General features: G+C 42.1%; 2 protein-coding genes across 3 annotated transcripts in view; both read right to left on the bottom strand.

Annotated features, from left to right (window-relative positions):
• Positions 1-16,043, bottom strand: part of SLAIN1 (SLAIN motif family member 1) — a 49,821-nt gene extending 33,778 nt beyond the window's left edge. The window contains exons 1-2 of one of the 2 annotated variants that reach the window (XM_062636943.1): positions 15,428-16,043; positions 12,110-12,249 (exon numbers count right to left, since the gene is read on the bottom strand). In XM_062636943.1, the coding sequence (XP_062492927.1) occupies positions 12,110-12,249; positions 15,428-15,918 (631 nt within the window). In that variant the 5' untranslated portion in view covers positions 15,919-16,043. The remainder of the gene's footprint in view (positions 1-12,109; positions 12,250-15,427) is intronic. The other variant, XM_062636942.1, reaches the window with a different exon arrangement.
• Positions 16,044-16,094: 51 nt separating this feature from the next.
• Positions 16,095-16,761, bottom strand: LOC134173178 (uncharacterized; the record flags this gene model as incomplete). The annotated part of the gene is given in 2 exon segments (XM_062636956.1): positions 16,095-16,403; positions 16,405-16,761. Coding segments are annotated over 2 exon segments (666 nt in total), but the record flags the coding sequence as incomplete, so codon positions are not given.
• Positions 16,762-25,167: the final 8,406 nt, after the last annotated feature.

Raw genomic sequence — 25,167 nt, 5'->3', positions numbered from 1 at the left:
CGTATAGGCCCCTTTTAAGAACTGAAAAGCTACAATAAAGTTCCCCTGCAATCTTCTCTTCTCCAGGCTGAACATACATATGTTTGATATAGACACCATTATCATTACTATCATGGGGGTCAGGGCTTCTGCAATGACAATTTTGAGCCTAAATAGACAACTCTCTTCCGACTCCCTAGAGAAAGACAGGTTTCTCCTGGCACTAACTCAGAGCACATTTCTAAACTTAAATTCTCATGAGGTGACTTTAGACATCACGAGAGACTCCCCGAGTACCTCGCAGAGGTACATACACTCTAGCAAGAGCTGTACAAGCATTTAATAAAGTGGCAATCCTTGCTCCTTGCAAACAAGTAACGTAAGTGTAAGCATACAGAAAAGGAGAGAGGAATATAACATTACCAATCAAAAGTACAGTACAACAGGGAAAGCACAAGAATGGCACAAGGGACAAGTCAAAGCATACAACTTGCAGAATGACCATCAATACAATTATAACGCTGCTGCAACATCCTTCTGCCCACGTCTTATTTTCAGGATAAAAAGAACTCTACAGTTTCTTTTTAAAGAGTTTCCACCACTAGAACCTGTCACATCCACAATAAGCAAAAGCGGTCTTGGACAACAAAGCTTGAGATGTTTCTTCAAGCTTCTCCATAAAAAAAAATATTTTGTTTCTTCCAAGTAAAATTACCTCCGATTTAACAGCACCCACATAGGCCAAAAATAAAATCTCTTTTGGACCAAGTCCTATACAGTGGGAACATATGTGCCTACTTACAGACTGGATCTTTTTTATTTAGAAAGAAAGACTAATTTGTGATTATAGTGAAGTATTTCACAGTGTTTCAAAAGACATTTAATAAACAACCCTGAGGCACTCTTAATGTTGGCTACATAACTGCAACATGTGAAGCAGAAATGACAAAAAAAGAAAACTGGTGACACCATGGAGCAATAGGCTGAAGTGATGACTCCATCACTCCATCATACCCTATTCCATGCTGGCCTAAAAACTGCTCCCTTCCCTAATTTTCCTAAGGACTGGGAAGGAAGAACAAAGAGGTTTTTTTCTAGTGTTTCACAGATCTACTTCAGGGACATGCACCTCTAGGAAGAAAGGACCTTAAGCTGTTAGGATGCTAAGTGCAGTCCTCTGTTTTTGCAGGCAACAACACCACAGATAACTAAACTGCTATCACATACTACAGCCCACAGAACCATTCCCTGAACCCATAATAGACTTAAGAGGTGTTATGAAGAAAACATTGCCTAAAGCTAAAAATCACAAACACGTAAGTGCCAAATAACTCTAAAATTGGGGGAAAAAAAAACAACAACAACAAAAAAGATATGCTACCAGTCAGATGCAAATTCTTAAGACTTGACACTCAATCCTACTTTTACTAATAAGGCTATACTGTGGTAGTACCTTGAGCCCAGTGAAGTTGGAATTGCATTTTATGAGTCACTCCTGAAGGATACAACAAATGACTGCCCCTGGCCTTAACAGCTTACTTAAATTTCTGACACAAATCTTTGCATGGCTTTCAAGTGGCTTTAAAAGAAGTGGCAAGTAGTTAATGCTACTCAAAATCCATTCACATGCTGAAAATATAAGTTATCTTGCACCACTTACTTTCTTATGTGCTGGTAACTCTTCAATGATAATATAAAGGGTAACTCTTCAATGATTAATATAAAGTGCATACTGAATTTTGTTATATGTAAACAGCAATTCTAAATGGAAAAGACAAAGTAATGAATACATACTGCTGTATGATGCATGAAAAACCACAGAAGCCATATGCCAACATTCTAATAATTTAAAAGCTATAGCCTGAAGTTACACCCGGAGCGAATGAGAAAATAATTACAATTTGTCCTTCCAAAACTCTTAAAATAATTCTTTCAAATTAGCAGGTGACATATTAAAGTTGCCTGCATTATAATACCTGTATCATTGAAGAGTTAATTCAATTTCATTACCAATAAAAACAATGTCTATTAAAAAAAAATCGTAAGACATGAACACATTTCTAAGAAGAAAAAGAAACTGAGCTTTGTCATAGGATTGCTTCAGGCATTCGTCACGACCTTTCTACCTTCCCAGACATGTCCTCTGAGTGTTTATGATGTCCACAACTAAATTTTGCACCTAAGCTCTGATTACAGTCAATGAAGACCTACAGCTCAATTCAGCTGCCCACAAGTAGGTACATTCTGCCATTTAGATATCCACTCAGCGCATTTCAAGGGCATCAGTGCTACACATATATGGACAACCAAACCTAGCCTTGTCTTTCTACTGGCTATAATGGGATACTAAATATTGCTTGTACGAAGATGAAGGTATGCCAGGAGATGACTTGTAACCAGATGCAATATGAAATGTTGCTCAACATAACAAGGAACAGACTGTGAAGTTCCCAAAACTGACCAAGAGGTCACTGATGTGAGCCAGCCCTGCACTTGATCAGTCTCTACTTCATACTGAACTCTCAACTATTTTTCTGCACAAAGGGTGTTGTGTGTGCCACGTGTGAGTGCACAAATGCATATGCATGTATGAGAGAGTTTAGAAAACTCCAAACCATGCTAGCCAATTAGACAGATGAGGTCTGGGAACCCATTACTGAGCAACTGCAGGGCTACAGGCTTGGCACTGGAGAGACTTTGGGAATAGGCCAGCTACCAGATGTCCACATGAGCATGTGAGATGCCAATAAACATCAAATCAGACTAGCTAGCAAACAGGACCAGAGGTTTGGGGCCTGGATACTGCCTGGACAATGGATGTAGGGGTCAGCTACCACAGCATGGGTGTTGGAAACCGAACAATGGAAGGAACCTAAGTCCAGGCGAGTGGCAAACACATCCTTGTGGCTGCACGTGGACAAGTGAGAGTGTGGGACCTTCTGGCAAGACTCAGTCTTAACAACTGGCTGGACATGAAAATAGGAAACTGTAGCAGCCTCGCATCTAGTGGACTGGAGAGGAGAAATCACCTGGGTCTGAGACTCCCAACAACTTCAGCTCTGGAGAAACGTAGCAATGCTCTCCTTGCGACTTGAAGTCCACCAGACCTGGGCACACTAAACACATCTCATATGTTTAGCCAGCTTCATTTAAACACCTGCAGTCTGGAGCAGAGCCCACCCTTCAGCACAGAACAGCAGGTGCATAGTTCAGCTGTCTAAAACTAGAATGTAATGACATCTGAGGTGCTCCAGCTGGTCTAGTTAAGTGAGGCTGCTGTGCAGGTCCTGTATCATACCATCAGTCCCATCTAGATATTTCAAGGACCCAAGACCATGTCAAATTACACTTAGTAACCTTGTTAAGGTAAATGAACCATGGCCAAAGTGATTGTGCTGTTAAATTTGGTATACCAGACACATGCCTAAAATTAGGTTGAATAAATCTGGGCAATATGTTCTATGAATTAAGTAACAACTGTCTGAGATCCAAGGACAAGGTACCTGCAGTCAGACGCAATGGAAACAGCTCCATGTCTGGCTCCAGTAATCAAGACAAAAAAAATCTGTCTGAGCAAAACTGAATCACACAGATTTCTCCCTGCAATTCATATGCAACACAAAGCAGTATGCCATGTATCTCACTTATGACTAGCAGACACATACTACAGTGTTCACACCATTTCATCAGTGTATGTATGGACCCTTGTACAAAATTTTTGTGCCTATCATAGAAAGATTCAGATGAGCTATCGGTATGTGAAAAAAAAAATGAAAAGACCCCAGTTGTCCCTGTTCTGCAGAATGAACTTAGACATCTGAACAAATGATTACAAGCAGGGTCTGAAGTGCAATGACTGAAAAAAAGGAGACAATGAGAAACAGTCTCTGAATTAAGGGTATGAGGGCTAGTCTTGCAAAACGCAGGAAGTATTCAAGACTTGCTAAAACTAAAAAGGAATATTGCCATCTAACTCCTTCCAACATTAAGTACTCCCAAATTTTTTCTAATTAGTGGAGAGAAATTAATATCTCAGACTCAGTTCAGACAACTGCTTAAGAATGGAGGAAGACAGGTTGGATGAATTGCCCCTTAGCTTCTCCAGAGTCAGTGGGCAGTTAAGTTTTTCCCAGGTATCTGATTCAAACCAGTAAGGTTAGGTGAAGTTACTCATAACCTTTAGCACCACAAAAAGCTCTCTAGTTACAAATCCTCACCCTCCTTAGTCAGATACAATCTGTGCTCCAGCAACTGCAGACAAAACTAAGCGAGAAATTAACTGATCTTCTCTCCTATGCAGCAGAGGATACAGCTCATCAACTCTTTTCTCACTTAGTGGAATTTATCTGACTGCATGAGGACTTCACCAAAGCTAGCCACCACCACCCCTATGTGCAACCATTTCAGGAATGTGCATTTTAAGATACAAGTCAACTCACCCTGAATTAATGCAGCGCAGGTAGCAAGATCAACATTGTATGGTCTATGTAGTACCAATCATAGAATAGTTGGAAGGCACCCTAAAGATCATACAGCCCCAAACCCCCTGCCATGGGCAGGGACACCTTCCACTAGACAAGGTTACTTAAAGCCCTGTCTCAGCTGGCCTTGAACACTCCCAGGGATAATGGGGAAAGACGAATACAAGAGAAGCTGGCTTTCTTTCCAAAAGTAAGAAACTTATTTGTTCCAAGTCAGAATGCATTTGCAGTGTCCCTTTGTGGTAGGGAGGTGCACAGGGTTAAATATACACAGACATCAGCCATCTGCTTTTCTGAAAAAAGCTATCCCAAAATAGTGTTACTGTACAGATTTCTCTGGTGTTAGAAAGTGGGTTCGATCTTAGCTCAGCCAGCTACATAGACTCAGTTTGCAGGTACTTTACACTGTAGCACAGTTTGGGGTTTTTTTGGTAACACAAAAATTTGAAAAATACATAAAATAAAAAGATGAAATAAATAAATAATGTATAAGCTATCAGCTTAATGTCACTTTAAAAATCAATTGTTACCCTGGATCAGTTTTCCGTAACATCTCACACTTCAATCATAAAATATTCAAGAACATGTTGAAGTATATTTTGTGACTTATTTTCATATGAATCTTTAAATTAGTAAAAATGTAATTTTTACATTGCTTCAAATGCTTTTCAAAACAAGAATTACCCAGGTTTCAGCCTCTTTTACTGACAAAAGCAATTTTCTGTCCCACAGGCATATTTATACTACTTTTCTCCCTGAGATTTCTCAGAAGTGTAAATCTCTTAATGAAGTATTCCATTGTAGTGTTTGATCAAGCCACATTCAAAGACTTCACAAATGGCTTAGGGAGCCCACCAAAAGTGAACATCCCACAAGAAAACCTTTTCTGTTGTTGTAAGCTTTACAACTTAATTCCACTTTTAAAGTGGAATTAATAAAATAGAAGCTGAGGGGAAGGCCACAAAAGAAAAACTATATCCTTATACCTCAAGTATTCAGATTAGAGCTTACCGACTATATTTCATTAACAGGGAGAGTCAAAAAGGTTTTATTTTATTACAAGGATTTTGGCATGAATCCTTAGGTAAAAGCAAACTACTAGTGTAAATATTTTATTTCCATGAAATATGAACAGAGATATGCTGGATGTGGAACAGTCAGTAAAGCAAGTGCAGATAACTGACTTCTAATATATTAACACGTGAGGCCAGCTACCAAGGAGAAAAACTGCATGGCACATTTACAGGACTATGGACTATATCCCAAGAGTAACCAACCAAAAGATACTTAGGGGCCATGGCATAGAACAGTCTGAACAAAAGCTTCCCAAAAGATGCAATGCTGTAAGAACAAGAACCAAAGTGCTCCGTGAAAGTAAAAATATGGAAATACACCTTTTAGTAAAGAGGCAGTGCCACCTCTATGTACCACATGGGGGAGGTTCATCTACATTATGAAATGTTATTTCCAGCTCTCTTCTACAGACATCAAAAATAAGCAGTGAAAGAAAGTCAGCATGTAAGAGAAAAGCTGTAATAATAACTGGGGCTAGCAAACAATTGCCAAGACTCAGACTGTCAGGAACAAAAATGAAATGGCAGCTTCCAGCACAACCCAGTTTTGAAAAGATCCTCTTTTCCATACAAAAGGTATCTCTGGAGGATAAGCTTTCAAGTACCCCCAGAACCATCAATAAATCCAATGTTTCTTTTTAATGCCTATCCAGGAAAGTAGCCGCATACTTTGGAAACAAACCCAGTGATTAGTACTCTGCTGGATAACACTAACTTGCCTTTTAGTGTAACTGTCAGGGCTGATGCTACTACTATTGCTTTTAGACATATGCTGCGTTACAGACTCTGAGCCTATATGGCAAGAGTAAGTTATTCTTATATTAAATAAGCCTGCTGAAATCCTCACATAAAATTTGACAGTGTTTTTCTAGATGTTTAAATACTCAGGATGAGTTGATAATCTGAGCTCAGCAGCTAGCATGAATTAATAGAGCACTTATATTCTAAAATGGGATGGGTATCTTCCCAACTGAGGTAAGATCCAACACCACCTCTCCACAAACCTTTAGATAAATTCCAGAACTCAGCATCTTCTGGCACATGTAATGACAACTAGAAATCAATTCTAAGAAAACATTTATGAGCTGCATGACAATCAATCCCCAAATATGAAATTAAATTCTTAAATAGTATGCATAATTTAATAAAAAGCAGAAGTCATATCTAAGAACTAGATTAAGAAGGCAAGAGATATCTGTGAAATGAACAAGTGCCTGATCTTTTATGTATTTGTTGCCATAAGGGTTTTCAACCAAATATTCCTATCTTGAGGTGTATCTGCAGAGTAGAAATGTTCCAGTAAGAGAGAGAAGGTACTCTGAAATGCAAGCAGAGTATCAAACCAGAGTTCTTCCCAGATGCAATACACAAATCATGATCAGCAGCTGCATCAGAAAACCCAGTGATATCATCATTTGCAAATCCTCTAAGAACTGCTTGGAATTATGCAGCTGTTACAACAGGTTACATCAAATAAATGGAATCTAATAGAAAATTACTCCTGTGCATGGATGTGTGCCCTCCAAGCACTAAGCTTCTGCAGAAGACAGCTATGCATCCTGTCCTCTGAGATACTGCTTTCCCCGAAAGGTGCTCCTATGATGACAGAAATTACAGTTGCTCATCACCTTTTATTATCAGAAACATTTAGAAAAAGGAACCAAACCTGTTGTGCCACTTCTTTCATTCCTTTTAGAGTTTTAGGCATTTTATTATTTACGATGGAAGCAACGATCCAATCATCTGCAAGCTCCAACATGGTATCATTCTACCCCAAAAGCATTTTACATAAAACTTTGTATCTCCATTACATATGAAAAATAATGATGAGAAAAATATAATAAGACTAAATCTTATTAATCTAGTCCGAGTGCCACAACACACATTTCTGATCTACCAATGGACAGCAAATAAACCTGTATCAGAATAATAGAAAAATCCCACCTTGCACTGGGCGCAGCATTGGATCCAGCTCAAGCACACAAAATAAAAGCTTTCGTCCTCTTACAGCATTTTCTGTTTGATTCTGCTGTTAACAGACTACAGCACAGAAGTTCCCTATGACAGCAGCTCTTAACAGTTGATGAAATGTATTTTGTATCTTAAAGATTACAAATTAAATCACTTACTATGAATCCCTGGGAAGTGAAAGAGGAGCATGGGACAGGACCTCACCTCTTTCTCTTTAAGCAAGAGGTTGCATATCCAGGCAAAAATCTGCTTGGATCCCTACCAGCTGTAATATTGTTTTTTTTTACAAGTAAAAAGAATATGCCATTGTTAAATTAAACAATTCATTTTAGTTTGGGTTTTTTCTTCTGGATATGTTATATGCTTGGCCACCAAACTTAATGGGCATCTGACATTGGGATCCAACACAATAAAGGCTAAAATGTCACCCACTATGTTCTTGAGGTTTGTGAAATAATAAGCAATTGGAAAGAAACTACAACAGGTGTGTTTCACAACACACCTTATCATTCTCTAGATGACATAACAGCATTCATCCTGAAGTGCATTACTCAGTTTAGGAAATGAAGCAGAGTTTAATCTTGAAATTGTAAATTACTGCAGCCAACTGTATAATCTACAGACTTCTGTTGCCTCCACTTCTTAAACATCTGAAGCAGCACTTCTGAATAAGAACTCATCTAAGCCAAACGCTGAAACTAGCCAGTATTTCACACTCTCCAAGAAAGAGGAGCTTTCTGTCTGGAAGGCTGAATTGGATGAGATATGCCTTGAGGCCCTGAATAAAAGCTGAGCTCCTACAGAATGACTAAGCCTCTTAACTCCTCAGTTTATCCACCTGCCTCCTCCAGAGCATTTTAGAGAAGTGAAGCTATACAGGGTGTCTTCAGCCAGGGTGTCAGTCAACACCATCTCACCCATTTCAGAGGGGCTATACCCATCTGCGCCAGCTAGGAAGTTTACACACTGCTTCTCTCTGCTAACTGGGCTTAATACTGATGTGCCCCAAAATCTCCAAGTACTGCCAAGAAAATACAGAAGAAGCTCCATCACACTGTTAAGACTGTTATGTGGCCCTGTTGATTTGAATGAATCTGAAGGAAATAAAATAGATGGCAAGATTAAAAAACAAAGGGAGAGGGAACTGACCCTATGGTAGAGAGACAAGTGCTGTAAACAAAGCCAACCAGAAAGGTTTCAAACAAAAGATGATTGAAGAAGAGCAAAAAGAAAGAAGTGATCTAGATCAGGTCAGGGAGAAACAAAAAAATAAGAAAAAAAGACACACAAACAAATATTACCCAGACACTAATTGTTCATGGAAAACAGGAACAACTCCCAGCAAAGATCTTATTGTATGAGGTTACATTTAACTGTCATCCTCTTTAAAGCTAGCATGCTTAATCCACAGAAACAGGGTTTGTAATAAGCCTAGTTCATTATGAACAAGATAAAAGCTTTACCTACTTAGCAGTAGACCTTGTCCAAGCTCTCACAGGGGTTCACAGACCACCACAGTGCTTATACCCGTAGAAGATTTATTCCAAGATGAAATCTTACTTCCACAATGAAATACCTGAAGCAGTCAATTTCACTCAAAAAGAAACAGACTGTTGAGCACAGCAAGGCAAAAAGTAAAAGAGCATCATCCAACTGATTCTCTAGCTTGGAAGACCAAGTAATCATTGTACTAATTCATCACCTACGACTGCTTTGCCAGGAGTTTCTCACAAGAGTTTTAGCCTTGTTATGACCTATCTTAATGCTGGGATATTTCAGAGAGCAAATTAATATTTTTATGAAAATCAAGATATAACATAACACAGAAAATTTACATCAGCAGGAATAAATGAGCACAGATTTAAAAATCTTAAGAAGACAACAGGAATTCCTTAAAACTCAGAAAAATAGCCTGGCAAAAATTCACTACTTTTGGCTCACGGCTCTTTTTTCTGTGTGCACTTACTTAGGCATGCTGACTTTGCAGACAAAAATCAATTTTTACTGCTTTTTATTTCTATGTGCACTACAGTGCCTAAAAAGCTATGACAATCTAAACCGGATTAATTTTTGGCTAATGCACCATGGACAACATTACTAAACCAATTCTACCTCTAATTCATTTCAGAAACCATGCTCTGGTACTTCATAAATGTTTTTCACTACATGTTTTAATAATTCTCAAGTACTTCAGTGTTACCATTGACTCAGTGCCAAACACAAGAGGCACAACTAGATTTCAATGCTCTTTCAATATTAAAATGCTCTTGCAAGGCATATGGCTAAAAGGGGGAAGACAATGTCCAACTGACAAAGTTTGAAATTTTAGGACCAGAAAAGAAAAATGACATTCTTACTGAGATGCTTTTTTTTTAGGCTAAAGTTATTTGTATGTATTTATACACATATACTTACTGATGAGAGTGCACTGCAAAATAAACCCCAGGAAAGTCAGGTTACAGAAAGTCTGTTGTACTTTTAAAACAAAATTATTAGATTCTTACAACAATCTCACATCTGGTTTCAAACTGAGGGAGAAATAAATATTGTGAAAAAAGTTCTACACAGTTAGGGTAAGAAATACAACATTGGCTCATTATGTATTATTTGTAAAGGTAGAGGTGATAAAATCTTTAGAAATACGAGAGTTAATCAAGTCTAACTGAATTATTAATTAAAACAATTTTAGCATAGATTTGCTGCAGCAGAAACACAAGCCTATTCCCTCCTTGAACATACTGCGCCCATAATGAATTTTATACATGGCATGTAATTTCTCAGAAACTTTGTACAGAGCCCAGGAAATGCATGAACCCATCATGAGTAGAACATATGGATTAAACCAACTCACTGTCAGCAGAACTCTATGACATATGTCACTCACTGCGACTTCTGCACAGAAAGAGACTGAGCTTGTTTCTACATTCATATTAGGGGCTTGATTTAGTTGCCTATACCTAAGTGTACTTGCCCATCTGAGAGGCCCTTGAAAGGCCAAGACATCATCAAAGGTATGGCAGATATGACACAGGACTTGTGGAAAGTCTGTATCTGTCCTGAGCGGAAACCAGAGTAACCAAAGACATCTCAAATGGCACTGGATACCTATGTGGGGCAATCCAAACTAAGCTTCTACATGAAAGTCAGCTCCAGACTGCAAACACAGAATGGTATGGGCTGGATGGGACCTTAAGATCATTCAGTTCCAACACCCCTGCCATGGGCAGGGACACCTTCCACTAGACCAAGCTGCTCAAAGCCACATCCAACCTGGCCTTGAACACTTCCAGGGATGGGGCATTCACACAGGGATATCTTACACCACATAGACAACAGATGACTAGATGGGAGTTGAGTTTCAAGCACTCATTACTGATCTCAAGAGAGCCACTGACTTCATTTTGAGGACACCTCCTACACCTCATCACCTGAGCATCTCCCCTGATTCCTCTGACTCTATGGACTAAATTCCCACTTACTGCCAAGCATGGACAACAAGCTCACACTACAGAGCCTGAAGTCAAGTTTCTAAATCACAAGCCAAATTTCACCCTAAACCTAGGCTGGATGATTACCAACATAGGAACCACAGTTTAGCCCACCTAACTTAAAGCAAATGAGCTGAACTAAATATTGTTAGGACAATAATCACTGTACAATCTTTTATAGTTGATATACAGACAGATGCCTGCAGAGGCTGATTCTGTTAAATACCCGATTTTGGATAATACTAACCCACAGCTACCCAGCTACTCATACCCTCCAAAGCAGAAAGGAACATGTTCAGTCTTTTAATGATGGCTGTAGTTAGATTATACAGCCATATGCTCATATTGTCATTAGCTTTATTCCTTTCTCCCGTCACCTATATAGTTCATTTGCTGCTTCTTTCTGAGTGAGTTATAAACCTTAACATCCTACCTTAACCACTTTCTTCAACACCACTCATTACAATCTTAATAGGACCCTGGGTGGTAAAAAAGTAAAAATAATGCTGGCTGATACTTATTTAGAACAAAATTCAGCACATCCAGCTATAATTCTACAAGTTCACTGGCACCAAACATCCATCAGATAGATCCCAGTCCTTGAGACTACTGAGAGCCTAACAAAGAAGTGCTAGCAGTCATTTTACAGCTCTTCTTGGTCTGTCCTATACTCAGCAAAGTCCTGATAATACATTAGATGTGGATAAATATGCCTCTAAAAATTTATAGCACCATAATAATTTTGACTTTGCAAAAGAACAAAAGCATCATTTTTAAAATCTTGATAGAGACACCAACAGTAAAGTTTACATGAATGTTTTCTTGCCAGGAGGTTCACTATTTTAAGCAATGGATAAAAACTGCCAAGTTTAAAAGACACGAGTTATGCAGGGAAGAAAAGGATAACAAAGGAGAACACTTTAAAACATGCATGAGCAGAAAAAAAACCCAAACAATTGTTAGCATTTACTGGAGGAAGACTTGCATATATAGAAAAAAAACCTTGCATGTGTGCCATCTGTGGATCTTGCTAAATTGTGAAAAACACCAAACACGAGTGAAATACCAGACCAAAAATGGTAACTTCCTAGTAAAGAAATTTAAAGAATAAGATTACCTTGTTCCAATCTGAAGCACAGGGAACGTTTTGCAGCCTCTATCTCAGGACTTGGATGATCCAGAACACGCCTGCACCACTGCAGGGGACTCAGTGATTTCTCTTGAGGAGTGAGAGTCTTGGTAGGCAAGACATACAACCTTAACCAAAATACACATAAGTATCAGGAAGACACACAATACTTCAAAGTTTACTTTTGTATTCCCACTTTCCTGCCTGTTAACAATGTGTAACAGTGCAGAGACCCGCAATATGATATCCAATAACAAAAGATTTCCAAAGTAGAAGAGTTTTCACTAGTTTGATTCCTTCCCCTCTGAAAAAGTGACGGCAAAATATGAACTCTACAGGTCTGGCACGTCAAAACAAAGTTCAAGTAGATTTCTCATAAAAATCTTCCATCTCATCTTTCTGAAAATCTAAACTTGTTTTCATTGTCTGAATTTCAGCACTGCCCAAAGTTCCAATGCACTAGGTTGTGTTCATACACCAAAGGAGCTGTCAGTTTTCCCTTGCAGATTTAACTTTACTGGAGATCAGATAATTTCAGTATTGGATTTCGCATTTATATCCCAATTTCACTGTTAACTATTCCCCTCTTTTACATATAACAATTGAATCAACTTGTCAGAGTGTTGCTGATATTCACACACAGTATCTTGTCTCAGATGAATCAAATGTTGTGCAAATCAAGCTTTTAAAGATTATAAAACATTTGCTGAGAAACAATGAAATCCAATTTTGATATTCAATTCCAGCAGGAAAATAAAAGTAAGGGAAAAAAGCTAGAGTATACGTGCTATTCTCAGACAACAGTAGGCGGCTAAGCAGATGCTCCAGCACATTAGGAAGCCAGGTATCAAATCAGGGAAATTCTTGAAGCTGGGCTCTGCACTGCCGCTGTCTTTGTAGATTAGTGGGCACAAGCAGATGCTGGTTCACCTGGGGGAGAGCAAGTCTCCCAGGAAGGAAACTATTCTTGGCTGCTGGAGACTGCTGGCAGCTCCCTGGCCTGACCACTTCGGATTACATCCATGAAGCTTCAGTGAGAGGAAGTTTTTTCAGGTACCAGGAAAACACAGGCTGCAAAGGAATCTGGCCTGCACACAGTGGAGCAAAAGGCAACACCTAAAAAACCCCAAGGGATTAGCTCCTCAGAGGAACACTAACAGGTAGCAGCCTTTCACTTTCAGGGTTTTGGCTCAACAGCTAGGCAAATCCCCGGAGAGCAACTGCTCTCCACTGTCTGATCAATGGGTTGTTTTTTCTTTTTTATCCCTTTGAAGTCAATCAGCACTCTCTATCCAGCACACAAGGAATAAACATCCTTGCTGTGATTGCTATCTCTCTCAGAAATCCCAGCAGAGATCAACTATTGAATTTCTCCAAGGAGAAGACTCATTTCCCTCGACTTCCAGCAGAGCCTGGCTGCGTATTTAAAAAAAAAAAATATACTGAGAAAAAAGGAAACGAAAGAAAAAAAAAAGGCAAACCAGAAAAGCTTTCATCTTCCCTGTTAACCTGCAAAAGTATTTCAAAAGCTGAACAACTGAGTTCGTGTGAAAAGCCGAACAGCAAAAATAGGTTGGATTTATCTGGAACGATGCTAATTCTACGGGGTTTTGTAACTGCACAGATATGCAAGGACTAAAATTACTGATCAACAACTAGGATTGACTCATCGGCCTCTGGCTTTCCAGATGCAGTTTGCTTTAAAGACTGACACTACAAACAAGCTCCAAGCAGCTAGCATCACACCGCTGACCTTTCATGGACAATGACAGAGATTTAGCCTTGAAATGAAAACGTTCAACAGCTAAAACAACTCACTCTTGGTGGAATAAACTGATTAAAAAAACCCTGCCATTAAATTCTTCTTGGGGACACACAGTTGTGTGACATGAGGGTAAGTTTTGCCCGACCCCACCCCCACCCCTCAAGCATTTAGGATTGCTTCCAGAGGTTGAAAGGAATAGGAAATTGATGGAAATTATAGGAAATTGTTGGGAAAATAGGATATTGTACTAAGGCACACAAAATAACGACTTTCACCAGCCTGAAATGTAAACAGGGAAAACATTTTGTTTAACAGGACAGGACCAAACAAGTTTGATATTTCTTAATGCGAAGGAAAGTTATGGGTTAGGGCTGATGTAAAATTTGGTTCGAGTCTGGATTTACAACCCCGGAACAGCCCTGTGCAGACTATGCACAATGAAAGAACAATGGCACAAATTTCCATACTTGTTGATGACTCTCAAAAGCAATTTTCCAAAGCTGCAGCATGGTATTATTTGTATTGTGAAGTACAGACCACGAGCATTCAAGAAATATTTATGCTATTTAGCTTAATTTTTAAATCCTTTCTCTTCTACTGAAAATAAGGATGCCAAATGCATCTCAGAAGCGTTACACTGTATTTTATTTCCAGATGACATAAATTTCAGCTTGATTTGAAAACTAACCACATGACCTGCCTTAAAGCTTTGACAGATCCTTAAAACAGTTCTTTAACTATAGCTTATCCATAATTTATAACTGACACTTTAGAACAACTGAGCACCAATTATGTTTAACATGGTTACGCAGCCAACGATTTCCACAGCATTCCAGCAGTGTCCCTACAATGTTTGTCCATGTTGCTGACAAGTCTCGAGGCACCAGGTTTATTTTGTTCTCCAGTCTATAACTTCCCCCTCTATATAGTTTTCAAGAGAGCCCAATCATTCCTCTAGGTCGATTTTATTTTCCGTTTTATTCATTTGCCATTCATTTCTGCTTAATTCAATTTCCTAGCACCCAGCCGAGCCTTTTGGAGCTACATGGGCGTCTGAGATACACAACCAACCATTAGATCAATGTCTAAAAGACAAAAGCCCTCCCAAATCCCTGAAGACAGGAGACAACTGAGCAGATTTTAGGATGGGGAGGCAGCCACTGCTCTGATAAAGGCTTTCCCAGAATAATTCCTGTATTTTTAATTCCTTGTGTAAACAGGAGGCTGAAACTAGGCTGAGATCTGAAATTATAGAAAAGCGATCTTCCTCGAAGTGGGGAACAAGCACAGATCCCCTACCGAGAGCGAGACCGGGCGGCAAACGCCCAACCTAAACCTCATCACGGACACGGGGCCCTCCCGCCAGGGGGGTACCGCACTGATGACATGTTTTAGGGGGGAAAAAGACAGATTTAAGTTTAAGCAGAAGGAGATCGGGTGGATTATCTGGGGGCTAACGCTAAGCGGAGCCTGGGGAGCGCCCGCGGGGACTCCGGCCGGGGTCCGAGGTGCGCAGGCGGGGCGGGGCGCGCCGCATGTACCATGTATCCTCGTCCTGTCCGCAGCAGCTGTCCTCCAGCTCCAGCACCGCCACCTCGTCCAGCACCGTGGTGGCGGCCACCGCCGCCGACCCCGAACCACCGCCAGTGTCCTGTCCCCCGCCGCCGGCAGCGGGCAGGCCGAGCGTGGGCTTGAAATAGGCGAGCGGCTCCGGCGGGCCCAGCACGGCGGCGCACAGCAGGGTGGGCACCGGCCCGGGCAGGCACGGCGCAGCCCCGCCGCCCGCCGCCGAGGGAGGACTGGCAGGGCGCAGCCCGCCGGGGGCCCGCAGCAGGTGCGGGCTAGGCGGGCCGGTGGCGACCGCGACTGCGGCGGCGGCGGCAGCGCGGCTGCGGAGCTGCTCGTTTTGCTTCTCCAGCTTCCGCACCAGCTCCTGCAGCTTCTTCACCTCCAGCTCGGCGCTGACGGCGGATCCCGCGCCGCTCCCTTTCACCTCCGCCATCATCGCCGGCTTCAGCAAGGCAGCCTCCATCCTGCCGCCGGCACCACCGCTACCGGCACCTGCTCCGCCGCGCCGCCGGAGGGCAGCTCCCGGCCCCTGCGGGCGGCGGGAGCGCCGGGAGTCGCCGCGCTGGGGGCCCTGCCCGGCGCTGTGCTGCCCTACCCGACCCGACCCACTCCGCTCCGCTGCAGCTCCTGCGCCTGCCGTCAGTGGCGGCGAGGACGCGGGTGGGATCCCCTCATCCCCTCCCACTCTGGCAGCCCGAGCGCCGCGCACACGCACGCGGCGGGAACAAAGAGGCGCCCGGCTCCCTCGCCATCGGCCCGGGGGAAGGACGGCGGGGCCGCCTCCCTAGGGAGCTCCGCGGGCACCCCCGGGACCGGCTCAACCCCCGTCATTAAACAAAGGTGCCGTCCCCGGACCCCGCCTGCGCGCTGGAGCTGGCCCAGGGCGCTGCTCCTCCCGTGAGCCGCGTAATTAGAGCCTGGTGGTGCCAGGGTTGTGATTATGCAGATTGGAAGTGTGATGGGAATGGGAATCACAAATAGAGGCTTTGTTGGGCTTGAAAGGAACGAATTCGGCCAAAAGCAGACGTTCAGGGGCTTGAAACGTACTGATTCTAGGAGTTTTGATTCTTAGCGGGGAAAGCAATGTATTTTTGAAGCTGGTGAAGCCAGGACTGAGCCAAGCACAGCAGAAAACTACGCGATTATTTATGTGTATGAGGAATTTTTTTACAAGGACGTGTAGTGATGGGACAGGGGGGCATGGCTTTAAACTGGAAGAGGGGAAATTTAGATTAGGTGTTAGGAAGAAATTCTTCACTGTAATGGTGTCAAAACACTGGAACAGGTTGCCCAGAGAAGTTGTGGATGCCCCATACCTGCTGGTGTTCAAGGTCAGGGGCAACCTGGTCTAGTGAAAGGTGTTCCTTCCTGCCCATGGGAGGGGGATTGGAACTAGATGATCTTCTTCTGACACAAACCATTCTGATTCCATGACCTGTGAGATGCCCTCATATTGAAATTTGTAACATAGTCCAGGTACACAGATGGGTTTGCCATGTTCCAAGTCTTTGGGAGGGAGAAGAATGACCTTCCCTCATGCTAGTGTTTTTACACTGTCCTTCATTTCTCAGTATTCAGAAGCCATTTTTTATGTCCCTTCCTCCCACCCAGCAGGTGAGCAAAGATTCAGTGTTGCCCAAGGCAGTTCAGCCATCACACAACCCTTGCTGGGTTCATTTCCCCTAGCTACAGCTACAGGCCACAACCTCTTTAAGTTACTGTCTTGAAGCCTCCTGAAGCTCTGATATAAAATAGGGAACAAATCTCCATGAGGTGTGTAAGCTGCTCAGCCAACCACCACCCACTAATAATAGCTATCAGTTTGTTGCTGCCCAGTTCACGAGCATCAGCTTTAGGTAGAGTAGTAGAAACAACAGCCACCACTGCCTTCACTGTGCTTCATCACTGTCTCAGGTTTCTGGTGTAAGGAGGAACAAACACGAATTCTCTCTTTGGAGCATAAATCAACTTTGAAGTCATCCAGCTTGTCACAGTTTTCTGTCTTGTTTATAGTTTGGAACCTTTCTTCTGCACATGCACAGGACAATGACACTGTTGTTTGTCAGTCTTTTAAGTGTTCTCACAGTGCAAATAATAATAACTGGTACTACAGGAATGACTGGAAAGGAAGATTGAGCAGGGCACAGAGTGCTGACTTCCAGATAATGCAACTTCTGTCACTGAAGAGATTAAGTACATCCAGCAGTGTACTACAGTACCAACCAAATAGTGCTTAATCCAGAGGTTTTGTTGCATCTCCTCTGTCTGTTTGGAAGAAAGGAATAGAAAAATGTTGAGAATATAAAAACCGTCTGGCCCCACATGCTGGATTTGGCTGGGTTAGAGTTAATTTTCTTCATAGTAGCCGGTATGTAACTATTGTGCGTTAGTGCTGGAAACCTGATAACACAGTAATGTTATAGTTACTGCTGAGCAGTGCTTACACAGAGTCAAGGTGTTTTCTGCTCCTCACCCCACCCCACCAGAGAGTAGGGTAGGGGTGCACAAGAAGTTGGGAGGGGACACAGCCAGGACAGCTGACCCCAACTGACCAACAGGATATTCCATACCATATAGTGTTATGCTCAGCATGTAAAGCTGGGGGAAGAAGGATGTGAGGGACGTTTGGAGCAATGGCGTTTGTCTTCCCAAGCAACCATTATGCATGATGGACCCCTGCTTTCCTGGAGATGGCTGAACACCTGCCTGCCCATGGGAAGTGGTTCTTTGTTTTGCTGTGGTGGCGTGTATGGTGTTTGTTTTCCCCATTAAACTGACTTTATCTCAATCCACAGGTTTTCATACTTTTCTGATTCTCTCCCCCATTCCAATATATGAGCGAGCAGCTCTGTGGGCTTAGTTGCCAGATGGGGTTAAACCACGATACCTCAATTCTACTGTGTGTCATCAGAGTGAGTAACATAATCTGTTTTCACTACTACAGATAGTTGTAATCTTTATTCCCATAAGTGAAAGTAAGAATTGAGTTTGTACATCTTTAGCCCCAGGCAAAAGTGGGCTGTTATCACTAATAGTGATACTCGCCTTAATTCTTAGAAATGCATAAACTAATCCAGTAATATTGTAAAGGGATACAAATTATAAGCAGCACATGTAATAATAAGTTTATTAGACATCAGTAATATACAATGAAAAAAAAAAGCCAAGAAGAAGTTTATGACAATATCAGTGCTGAATAATGCAAGGAGGCGGAGGAAATACTCAAATTCAAAATGGAGGAATTACTTTTTTCTCTTTGAACCAGGCAAGCAGAGTTATTTTGTGGGCCAACCAAAAAAAAAAAAAAAAAACAAAAAAAAACCCCAAGCAAACCAAGAAATGGGTATCATCTGATTTTTTTCAATTGCCAGAACGGTGTGGTCAGGATATTGCATGGTTAAAAAAAAACTCGTGCAACTAGTGCAGACACCAGTTTGAAGAAACACAAATTATTCTCCTCCCAGTGCTGACATTATTAACGAATTGTTAATGAGCTCCATTCAGTATCCCAACACTACCTGATGAGTTGGATCAACCCAGAACTTCATAAGCTCTTTACAAACCACAGCAAAGGCTTGATGGTTCAATTTATTTTTTTAAGGCATTGATAAAATCTGTTTAACACCAACCCCAAACATCCTAATGTGCCCATGAAACCTGTTATTCCTGGACCGGAGAAATTAGTAGATCTTTACTGGTTTAAGCCATATACAGGATGCTACTTACATGATATGTTATAGTAGAAATTTCTGAATCAGTATAGTTACTAATAGGCTCCCAATGCAGAGAACAAAGAAGCAGGAAGTCTACAAATCCCATCTGCTCTTCTCTGATAATAAGCCTGTTGCTTTATGCTGCAATAGCTGCAGGCTGGACCTGCCTTTCAAGCAAGCCAGTAAAGAATTAATTGCAATAATCCAGTCTGGGCTGTACAAAAGATGGGTTACAATAAGGTCAGAGCATGGACGGTAAACTCAAGTCTGGTGAGATTATTTTAAAGCACAGTGCCAGTCTGAAAAATGACTGTGAATGTAGTTTTATAAAAATAGAGCCACTACCGTGCCAGCAGAAGTTCATCTAATACAGTATGCTATCTTTAACAAAGGCTGATAGTAGCTTCATAAGGAAAATATATGAGAAACAAGAAAAATATTGGGGATTTTCTCCAGCTTTCTGAAGTTCACGAACTGGGACATCTGGACCATTTATTTTTGATAGCCACCAATGTGTAATAATACTGCGTTTGCTGAGCCCCATTTTTAACCCATTTAAACATTGGGACTCTACAAAACCCTGTGGCAATTAGTGCTGCGATTTAATTATGTATTGTAAGAAAAACTGCTTCCTATTATCTATTTTAAATCTGCTGCCTAGTAATTTAATTGGGTGTCCCTTCATTCTGGTTTTCTGGGAAAGACAGAATGATTAATCATTCTCTATTCAGCTTCTCTTTGTCATTCATGACTATATAAAACTCTGTTACTTCTCTTCCAGGCTGACAAGCCCTAATTCATATAACCTTGCCCCCAAGGAAGTTGGGCTGAACCTCCCATTGTTTCCTATCTCCCTCCATAATGAAACCTGAATTTTCTGACTCATTGTTTCCTTTCTGTTAATACTCCATATTGTCATAACTTAGGGAAAGACTGTGTCAAAAAATTCTTGTAAATCCAAATATACTCAGATAAAGAAAACAGCGTAACCGGAATCATACTGGTTCCTTCCGAAACATTCATATATTCATGAGCATACCTTGCTTTAAAAAAGCTGTGTGGACTGTCCTCCAACATATGCTACCTATCCAGATGCCTCTGTATTCTGTTATGTATTATAATTTGTACAAATTGGCCTGATTGATAGAAAATCAGACTAACTGAAACGTAGCTCCCCAGAGCAGCTTTCATGTTTTTCAAAACTGATGTCCCAGCTGATGCTTCCAGTTTGTTTGGCGCCAAGCCTGCTTTGAACGATAGGGTAGATTTCTGTGAGAAGTTCAACAATGTCACATGTGAGCTGCTGTAGGGTTTTTGCATAGATACTACCAGGTCCTAGCAATTTGTTTTTCCTAAATTTATAAATTTGCTCTGAAATATTTGAGCAATTAAACATTTTCCTGGAGTTACAGCAAGGATTTTTCATTCTCCATGTCTCTTGCAAACATTTTGACTTCCTAGCTGTTGCTAATTTCCTGTTAATTGACTTTTTCTTTTTCATATAGTTTCTTGTTTTAAACTACCATTATTCCTTCCGGCTTTTTCCTTATTGAATTAATATTAAATTGAAGTACATTGTAATCACCATTAGGATGGATTTTTCTATAAGATCGAATCCAAAATTGTGTCATTTTCAGTAAGTCCCAGTTGCTCCAGAAAATCAGCATTTATGGTATCCAAAGATATTGCCCATGCGTTAAGCTTAGGGTCTGCTAGTTTGTAGATCAATCTAGGCAGAACTATCCTTGGCAGCTCTAATCCGATGCATTTTTATTTTATTTTGACTCATCAATTCTGTATCAAATAACTCTGGCTTTCAAATGCATTAATCGCTTCCCTTCCTTATAGACAGAAAGCATCAACCTGAGTCTTACAAATCAGGATGGCCTGTTTCATTCTAGTGAGACTTCATCGAGAGCAAAGACTAATTATGATTTAAAAGAAGCTTAAGCATTTGCATTGCCTCCAGTATACTCCAGTATAGGAGTATATTGGAGAGTATAATTTGGTTCACAGAAGCTTACTGCTGATGAATAAGAAGGAGAAGGTGGAGGGGGAGATGTGAAGTTCAAGGTTGTTAATAAATGAGCTGTTAATGTCAGAGTAAAGTTTTTGAAATAGCAGCTTCTCTCCAGGAGGCTAAAAATCCATGGCACACATTTTGCCAGGAATCCAGATTTCAGCTTGATTTGTCTCCAGGGAACAGTGGCAGTTGATACAGGAAAAATGCCTTATTTCATGCCGACATGATTATACTGGAGAGTTCAACAAATTCTGATGTTTTTCTTTCCGTTTTGTTTTTTTTTTCCATCTTCTATCTGCATGTGCTTGGAGAAGCAGGTTCAGGAAATTCAGCAGCTTTGCAACATAGTGGGAAAAAATTGCTATTGTTACTATCCAAATTACTATCCATTTGCAACTCCATCGTACAGATAACTAAGTGATTTTTATTGTTTGCAAAATTTTAGTAAGTACAGGCCAAGGCTGAATTCCGTATGGTAATGTAAAATGGTTTAGAAGTTACCATGTAAAAAAAATTAATAGCCAGATTCTTAGCATTGGTTATGTGAGATATTTAGTGAAAAAATAAATATTACAACCCCCCCTCAGTCCAGTAGTAAATGTGTTTTTTGTGAAGGCGCATCTGAGCAGTACTGCTACCATGTCAAAAAAGCATGTGTCCTGGGTTCAGCAGTAGCAGTCATGTTTCTCCTTCTTGGTAGCTGGTGCAGTGCTGTGTTTTGACTTTCGGCCTGAGAACAGAGCCGATAACAATGATGTTTTGGTTTGGCCAAGGACTTTGTGAGCCTCATGCTCTGCCAGGGAGGAGGGGAAGCCGGGAGGAAGCAGAGACAGGACACCTGACCCAAACTAGCCAAAGAGGTATTCCATACCACAGCACGTCATGCCCAGGATGTAACTGGGAGTTAGCCGAAAGGGCTGAGAGACTGCAGGGTTGGAGGAGGTATCAGTGGGTGCTTGGTCGGGCTGGGGGGGGGCAAGTTATTGGTTGGCTGGTGGTGAGGTGTCGTATTCTCTTCCCTTGTTATTTCCTTTCTCATTATTATCATTGGTGGTAGCAGTAGTGATTTGTGTTATACCTTAGTTACTAAACTGTTCTTATCTCAACCTGTGGGGGTTGCTTCTTTTCGACTCTCCTCTCTCTCTCTCCAGGAGTAGAGGGAGGGCAAGAAGGGGGGAAGTGAATGAATGAGTTGTCTGGTTCGGTTTAAATCACGACAGCATGGAAAGTTTGCAGTTTCTTGGATGGTTTTTCTTGTGTCAAAGTGGTTGTGCTAAATTTCCAGATAGGGAATGATTTAAAAAAATAAGTACCTGAACTTTTATCCAAGTTCAGTTTGATCAAACAAAACTCTTTGCTGAATATCGAGAAATGTCAATGTAATGATTTGTTTTTCCCATCAGAGGATCTAAAAATTAACCTATCATTCAAAAGCCTATCCTTGCACAATCACACTCAGTCATACGCTCAATCAGAAAAGATCCAATAAGTGCCAAAGATACCTAGAAAGGAATTTAGGTACCATTAGAAAGCCTAAATCTAAACTTGTCTTCCAGACCCTCTCTTCCATATACTATGTAATGTGCAAAAGACTTGAAATCTTTCCTGCCGCAGATCATGAGATCAGCATAAAAACCTTTGCCATTCCTCCTGCCATGCGAGGTCTCCTGGGTGCAGGTAGTGATGGATCTATCAGTTTTTCCATCCCTGGGTCCCTTTTGTTCAATGGCAGACACACCTCTAAGGCTGGGGGAGAGCTGCTTTATAATCAGCCATTTCTGGGACAATCTGTAAGTAGAAGAAATGTGGTGCAGCAAAGGCATTTATTGAGTACACTCTCTAGATTGATGAAGGGTGTATGAATTGTGGTATTAATAAATATTCTTCTTATCTAGATCTTTTCCTTGTGTTCCAGTTTCGTTATGGGAAGCAATGTCCCTGCTCTCTCCACTCCCCTGTTTCATGTATGTTCCTACTGAGAAGATCCTGATTCTGAATTAGAAGGAGGGGAAGTTTTTAAAGAGTTGTGGTGATCTCTGAGTAAAAATTAGAAATCAGAGTTCTTGATGCATGTTCTCTTCTCTGACTGAGTATAGCGGATGTCTCACACGAGAAGAGGCAGAAAAAATACCGCTTTCTTCCTTGCTTTCCTCCTTTAGCTTTCCACAGATGTCATTCATGTCAAAACTGGTACGCCTACTCCCACGGAGAAGTTTGGGGTAAGAAAACTGGTATTTTACTACAAAAGGCTTTTCTGTTTCTTCTACTTATATATTACTTTGGTAAATTTATAAAAGCAATGCTCAAATGCATTATCAATTATATAAACAGATGTCGTGGTTTAAACCCAGTCAGGTAACTCGTTCGCTCACTTCCCCCCCTTTCTTGCCCTCCCCCTGCTCTCGGAGGGACGGAGAGGAGAATCAAAAAGAATGCAACTCCCACAGGTTGAGATAAGAACAGTTTAGTAACTAAGGTATAACACAAATCACTACTGCTACCACCAATGATAATAATGATAAAGGAAATAACAAGGGAAGAGAATACATCATCTCACCACCAGCCGACCGATAACTAGCCCCCCCCCAGCCCGACCAAGCTCCGACCGATACCTCCTCCAACCCTGCCGTCTCCCAGCCCTCCCGGCTAACTCCCAGTCACATCCTGGGCATGACGTGCTGTGGTATGGAATACCTCTTTGGCTAACTTGGGTCAGGTGTCCTGTCTCTGCTTCCTCCTGGCTCCCCCTCCTCCCTGGCAGAGCATGAGGCTCACAAAGTCCTTGGCCAAACCAAAACATCGCTTGTTATCAGCTCTGTTCCCGAGCTGAAAGTCAAAACACTGCACTGCACCAGCTACCAAGAAGGGGAAAAATGACTGCTACTGCTGAACCCAGGACATTATCCACCCCTTATTCCATACCATTCACGTCATGCTCAGATCCCACATTTTCAATATACCATCACTCTTATCTCAGTGCACTCTTATCTTAGTGCATGGACCAGTCCCTATAAAGCTGCTGAGTCCATCTGGTCCATGATGTCAGGCTCCGTCTCTTGTAACAGTCTTCCAGAGCAGGAGAGACTGTGTGCAGTGTTCACACTCATGAATAACCTGGGCAATAATGTCCATTGCTAAGTCCACCCCTCGATCATGAGTCCATCTCTGTGTTGCATCTCTGCTCTGATGGCCTGAAGTGCATTGGGCCCACCAGGCTCAAAATAATTCACTGTCCCCTTCAGCAGTTTCTGCAGCTTGTTGCTGGGGACTCCATACAGCTGCCTTCCATCTCCAATGCTTCCAAAGCACTGGAGGGGCCCAGTGGACTAGATACTTGCCCACACTGTCCCACACACCCTGCCACTCCTGGCTGTCCAGCCTTGGGGAAAACCTCTTGGTCCCCCCATATCCTCGTCTAACCCCAGACAAGACCCAAACCTGACTCTGCTTAACTTTTGAGATCAGACAAAATGGTCGTGGGTAGAACACAGTCTGTGTGTGTGCCAACATGCTGATCCCCATCACAATCAGCAGGCAGGTCCCAAGGACACCCAAAGGCCATTCAAAACCTTCAGAACTCTCAACTGATGCTGCTGTACTTGTCACTGGGGCTGGTGCAGCTGCTGTGCTTGCCGGCTCTCCCACCGCCAGCTTCTCTTTTCCTGAGTCCAGCTCTTCCTCCTCTGCCTTGCTGGGAAATGCTGCGTGGTCTCCTGCATCCTCCTGGGGCTCGGCGGGCGGCTTCCGGGAAACGCTCTCGGCCGTCGCGGGGCTCGGCTCCTCCGCGGGGCTCGGCTCGGCCGCGGGGCTCGGCTCCTCCGCCGCCTTCTCCCGCTGCTCGGCAGCCGCCTCCTTCTGCTCCTCGACCGCCCCGACCTCCTCCACCGGCAGCCGTCCCCTCGCGGCCTCCGGCCCCGCTCCCGCCGCCGCTTGGTCCCCGGGGCCGCTCTCCCGGGCCGCTTCAGCAGCCGCCGGC

The sequence above is a fragment of the Pezoporus occidentalis genome, unplaced genomic scaffold, assembly GCF_034315485.1.
Source record: "Pezoporus occidentalis ecotype Australia unplaced genomic scaffold, CSIRO_AGI_Poc_V1 ctg5, whole genome shotgun sequence".
Taxonomy (NCBI): Eukaryota; Metazoa; Chordata; class Aves; order Psittaciformes; family Psittacidae; genus Pezoporus; species Pezoporus occidentalis.
The sequence above is the reverse complement of the archived record's forward strand: the minus strand, read 5'-3'. Positions and strand labels throughout refer to the sequence as shown.